The 6,000-nt window shown below is 38.2% G+C and overlaps 1 protein-coding gene across 17 annotated transcripts in view; it reads left to right on the top strand.

Moving 5' to 3' along the window:
• SRRM1 (serine and arginine repetitive matrix 1) overlaps positions 1 to 6,000 on the top strand; it is a 32,173-nt gene that overhangs the window by 5,884 nt on the left and 20,289 nt on the right. For 12 of the 17 annotated variants that reach the window (XM_041766217.1, XM_041766213.1, XM_041766209.1 and 9 more), the window contains 5 exons: positions 389 to 559; positions 1,250 to 1,365; positions 2,610 to 2,813; positions 4,081 to 4,275; positions 4,968 to 5,087. In XM_041766217.1, the coding sequence (XP_041622151.1) occupies positions 389 to 559; positions 1,250 to 1,365; positions 2,610 to 2,813; positions 4,081 to 4,275; positions 4,968 to 5,087 (806 nt within the window). The remainder of the gene's footprint in view (positions 1 to 388; positions 560 to 1,249; positions 1,366 to 2,609; positions 2,814 to 4,080; positions 4,276 to 4,967; positions 5,088 to 6,000) is intronic. The other 5 variants (XM_041766222.1, XM_041766216.1, XM_041766215.1 and 2 more) reach the window with 1 other exon arrangement.

Here is a 6,000-nt window from a genome sequence, read left to right as displayed (position 1 = left end):
TTTTTCAATTTCTCATTGGGGGAAAATTCCCAAGCAAGCAAACATTTTCCTTGTTAGTAAATGCAGGAATTTGTGGATGTTCATGATGGTTTTTAAAGTTAATAAATGTAAGGCCCACTAACAGCCACGTAGTCTAAAAATACTTACGAAATCCACAAAGGATTAACAGGCTGCTCTGATGCTTTGGTAGAGTGAGAGAGAATTTGGTAATCTGTGCTAGAGATTATATTGCTGAGAAATTTAGGGAAAACTATTTAAGTAGTAAAGAATATGTATGTATTTAAGCCCCTATGGTAGACTTAAAAAATACTAATTTAATGAGTTTTAGGTTGGTTGGTTGGCTTGTTTTGAAGTAACCTGTTTCTCTTCCTGTCATGTCTTTTTGCAGAATCCAGACTCCAAAATGATGCAAATCAACCTGACTGGGTTTTTGAATGGAAAAAATGCTAGAGAATTTATGGGAGAACTGTGGCCCCTGCTCTTAAGTGCACAAGAAAACATCGCTGGAATCCCTTCTGCTTTTCTAGAACTGAAGAAAGAAGAAATAAAACAAAGACAGGTAATAAGACTTTTCTCTTTTGTGTAATGTTGATTTGAGAGCGTGGTATCCAGATTGCTAAGACCTTTGAATTTTACATGACCTGGCTAGGATCAGCATGTTGTTTTGCTTTGCTGTAATATATTGACCATTCAGTTTTTATTCTCCACTCCTTCCCCCCAAACCCAGCCCCAAACATTGTGAGTTTAAAGTATCATTTTCCAGGGCACCTGTATAGCTCAGTTGGTTGAGCATCCGGACTCCTGGTTTCAGCTCAGGTCATGATTTCTGGGTTGTGGAATCGGGCCCCTGAGGGCTCTGTGCCCAGCAGGGTGTCTGCTGCTCTCCCTCTCTATCCCCCCCATGTGCACAAATGGACCCACTCTGTTTCTTCCTAAAATAAATAAAATATTTTCATAAAATGTCATTTTTGTAGAGTCCAGTAATTTGATACATACTTTATTTAAAAATGGTGTGAGTACTTTAAGTTGAAAAGAAAATTGAACTTCAGTAACAATGTAAAAGGTAAGCGCAGGTTCTTCATATGGGCAGGGTATGTTAAATCACAATTTTAAGTGGACTTGAGAGTAGTCTTGTTGAAAAGCAGAGGCCGATGATTTACAGCATTGATGTTTATGAGAGGTGCAAAGTCTTCAGTTTGTTGATCTCAAATGGTCAGCTGTGTTTACTTTGAAAACTTGATCTTTGCAGATTGAACAAGAAAAGTTGGCATCTATGAAAAAGCAAGATGAAGACAAGGATAAGAGGGATAAGGAAGAAAAAGAAAGCAGCAGAGAAAAAAGGGAGAGGTCTCGAAGCCCAAGAAGGTATAATGCACTGCATGTATACCTGATGTTTTGCAAGTATTCTGTGTGTAGAAAATTGCACAGAATAAAAAGGAAGCTAACAGCACTATTCAGAGAACTTCCATCGTTCAATTTTCACAATGGACTGAATAAGGCTTGTCTCTAGCCTGAAATACATCAGTTTTGTTTGAGACCAAACATTTGGCTAGAATAATTGTCTCTAAAATCTTGGTGAATAATACAACTGTTAATTCCTGTATCAAAATCTAGATTTTTATTTTTTACCATATTGCTTTTGTTTAAATATAGCATTGAATTATTTTACTCTTTTTCTTTCCTTTTTATTAGAAGTCTGTGCCCATTAGCTAGTTGTATTATACTTACCTAATTCCCTGTTCTGCTTTTCTTAGATGGTTGTACTGAACCCAAAACAGATCACTTATTTTTCTTCTTCCTTCCAATGAGACTATGGTTAGGTTCCCATTTTTAAACCCACGACTCAGCTTCTACTGTATTTGTGGTGAAAGGTGAGAATTCTCCTAGGCTTTCATTTTTAGAGTTCTAAGTGTTTCATAAATCTGCTGGAATTAGTAAAGGGAGGAGGAGATTTCTTTGTCCATTTTTATTTATATATTTGGTATTAAAACCTTATCAGGGAAGCAGTCTTCTAGAGTTAAGCACACCATGGTGGTTAACTATTGATGAACCAGGTCTGCTGTTTTACTTCAAGTTAGAGAAACTGTAATTGTAAAGGAAAGTGGTCTTTTTCAAAGACTATGCAAGTTTGACTTTTTTTTTTTCTCTTCTGAAGAGCATATTACTTTAATTGCACTAGTCATTTTTCTAAAATATATAGACTACCTAACAAACTCTGTGGTGGGATCTCTCTGCATTTAAATTGTTTTGTTGGACTTGAGTTACTATTAGGGAATATCATTTTACCTCTCAAGCATTCTTTTCCTCTGAAAAGTTAGTCTTTGGTCTCCTCATCCCTAGGAATGATTAAAAATCTAAATCTAGAGTCCTGGGTCAGTGCTTTCCTCTTATAACTGGTATACTGGAAAATATTGTTACCCTTTGTTTGCTTGCCTTTCTGGTTTTCTTTTGGCCCTTTCCCTGTTAAGGAAATATGACAGGATATCTTATTTTCACAAGGAATTTCTCAGGTATAACAAACAGTGGTGTAATTAAAAAGATTAATTTGCCCTTTGATCTCTCCCAAATCATGTTATTCAAAAACCTGAAAAAAATTACTTTCATCCTAGACGCAAATCCAGATCTCCTTCCCCTAGAAGACGATCTTCCCCTGTCAGGAGAGAGAGAAAGCGCAGTCATTCTCGATCTCCCCGTCACAGAACCAAGAGCCGGAGTCCTTCCCCTGCTCCAGAAAAGAAGGAAAAAACTCCAGAGCTCCCAGAACCATCAGTGAAAGTAAAAGAACCTTCAGTACAAGAGGCCACTTCTACTAGGCAAGTATATAAAAATTCATTTATAAATATCATAGTTTAGGCTGCTAATAACTGGCTACCAATATATTTGAATTACAAACATAAAATTACTTATTTCCCTTTTTTATCTGTCTATATATATATATATATTTTTTTTTTTTTTAAGATTTTACTTTTTCATGAGAGAGACAGAGAGAGGCAAAGACATAGGCAGAGGGAGAAGCAGGCTCCATGCAGGGAGCCCGATGTGGGACTCGGTCCTGGGACTCCAGGATCGCGCCCTGAGCCAAAGACAGGCGCCAAACTGCTGAGCCACCCAGGGATCCCACCCACTTTTATATTTTTTAAATCATAAAATCAGCGTGTTGAAAAGATTCCAATTCTACAGAAGAGTTTTAAGTAAATGCCCTGAAGGTGACCACTGCTATCAGGTGGTTGTATTGTTTCAGATATTTTATATATTGTAATTTGCTTTTTTCTCCAATATTGTGGACAGCTTTGTACTTGTAAAAATGTATGTGGTTAGGATCGTTACTTGCTCTTTAAGTTTCAGTGATGTGTATATATCTAGGGCTAAGGAGAAGTCTTCATGGATTTTGAAAACATTTAATTTTGTTTATTTATTTTCTTAAGATTTTATTTATTTGACAGAGAGCCAGGGAGCCTGAGGATCCCAGGACCCTGGGATCATGACCTGAACAGAAGGCAGACACTTAACTGACTGAGCCACCCTGTTTTCAGGCACCCCTGAGAACATTTTATTTATTTATTTATTTATTTATTTATTTATTTATTTATTTATTTATTTATTTTTTTTTTTTTTATGATAGTCACAGAGAGAGAGAGAGAGGCAGAGACACAGGCAGAGGGAGAAGCAGGCTCCATGCACCGGGAGCCCGATGTGGGATTTGATCCCGGGTCTCCAGGATCGCGCCCTGGGCCAAAGGCAGGCGCCAAACCGCTGCGCCACCCAGGGATCCCTTAAACATTTTATTTTTTTTATTTTTTTTTAATTTTTATTTATTTATTATAGTCACAGAGAGATAGAGAGAGGCAGAGACACAACACAGGCAGAGGGAGAAGCAGGCTCCATGCACCAGGAGCCCGACATGGGATTCGATCTCGGGTCTCCAGGATCGCGCCCTGGGCCAAAGGCAGGCGCCAAACCGCTGCGCCACCCAGGGATCCCCCTGAGAACATTTTAAAAAGAAAAATCATACTATGTCATTATGTTATGACTTAGGAGTCAGCTGAAAAAGGAAAAAAAATAAGCTTTCTGTTTATACAGTGACATCCTGAAAGTTCCCAAACCCGAACCTGTACCAGAGCCTAAAGAACCTACTCCGGAGAAAAATTCCAAAAAGGAAAAGGAGAAGGAGAAGACCCGACCAAGATCTCGGTCACGTTCCAAATCAAGATCCCGGACACGGTCTCGCTCTCCTTCTCATACTCGACCTAGACGGCGTCATAGATCCCGATCAAGGTGAGCTATGGCTTCAAGATCTACATAGATCTTGGGTTTTGCATGCTATTCTCTGGATAGAATTTTTTTTTTTTTAAGATTTTATTCATGAGAGACACAGAGAAGCAGAGACATAGAGAGAGGGAGAAGCAAGCTCCCTGTGGGATTCAGTCCCAGGACCCCGGGATCACAACCCGAGCCAAAAACAGATGCTCAACCACTGAGCCACCTAGGCATCCCTCTGGGTAGAATTAGATAAATAATTTCAGAGCAGTAGAAAGCATTTAGTACAAGTGTTATTCTTTGGACTTAAAGAGAGAATCTGAGGACACTTTCTGTGTACCATAAAAATCTCTATGTAAATGGAAAATGGTATGCCTTGAAGTCCATTTTTAAAATCTAGTTGTTGGGCAGCCCAGGTGGCTCAGCGGTTTAGCGCCACCTTCAGCCCAGGGTGTGATCTTGGAGATCCGGGATTGAGTCCCTTGTCAGGCTCCCTGCAAAGAACCTCTTTCTTCCTCTGCCTGTGTCTGTGCCTCTCTCTCTCTTTATGTCTCTCAAGAATGAATAAATAAATAAAATCTTAAAAAAAAATTTATATATATACATATATATATACATATATATACATATATAGTTGTTGAGAAAGCTGTATCAAGGAATTTGTCCCTTGCTCTTGTTTATTCAGGTCCTAATTCTGTTTGTTCTGGCAGATCATACTCCCCTAGAAGGAGGCCAAGTCCGAGAAGGCGGCCATCTCCTCGCAGAAGAACCCCACCAAGACGAATGCCACCTCCACCCAGGCATAGAAGGAGTAGATCTCCAGTGAGACGGTGAGGGCTTTCTTTATTTCTTGTTCTTTATCTATCCCTTTCCTTTCCTTTTTTTCTTTATCTTTTTCTGTTTTTCCTTTCTTTCTTTTTTTTTTTTTAATTTGGAAGTGTCAGTACATGAAAGTACACCATGTTTGCTTTAGGCAATGTTTGAATTAGTGTCTCCCTAGAATAAAGAGCTCATGAGTGATATTATTAGGTGATGCTTTCTAAAGAGCCTCTTCTTTGAGGTTTAATTGTGCAATGAAGAGCAATGCTAGTGCAGTGTTGTGGGGGGAGGGGACAAATTTACCATTTTACTGATGTTTTGTATTAAGTTACCCTTTGACCCCAAGATGTCCTAGGAACAAGGGAATTTGCCACACACCCTATTCCTTTGGATTTTAATTATCACTGGCTTCTGAAAAGCAGATGACCACAGAGCCAATAAGCTACTTTTACCAATATTAAAATAATCTATGTAATCAAATTTTTGTTTAGAATGTTTTTTTCTCGTTAATAGAGATGTGTTTATAAAATTTCAAACAAATAACAAAGTTACCCTTAATCCCATTCTATAGCCATTTTCAGCAGTTTGGTATCTAGGTATTTTCTAAGAGATTAAACATAAAAGTAACCCTGTCAGTACCAGTGTTCTTTTTTAAAAAATTATTTTAAAATTGGCATGGGGTAAAATGTTTGGGTCTGTCCCTTTTATAACAAAAAGATTGTTGGCTAAATCTGCCCAAAGTAAAGGCCTGGTGCACTGGTTGCAGAGTTTTGTACCTTCTTGACCTCCTTGGAAAGAGCCATGATGATTGTGCTTCAGATTATACTGAGCACAGAAGTTTTTGTGTTTGAATCTTTTAAGTTTTTTTGCAGGAAAATGAATCTACTTGGTAATCGAGAAGGCAAATAAGTTCCTTGATTTTTA

The sequence above is a fragment of the Vulpes lagopus genome, chromosome 8, assembly GCF_018345385.1.
Source record: "Vulpes lagopus strain Blue_001 chromosome 8, ASM1834538v1, whole genome shotgun sequence".
Lineage (NCBI taxonomy): Eukaryota > Metazoa > Chordata > Mammalia > Carnivora > Canidae > Vulpes > Vulpes lagopus.
This window is presented reverse-complemented; position numbering and strand designations above follow the sequence as displayed.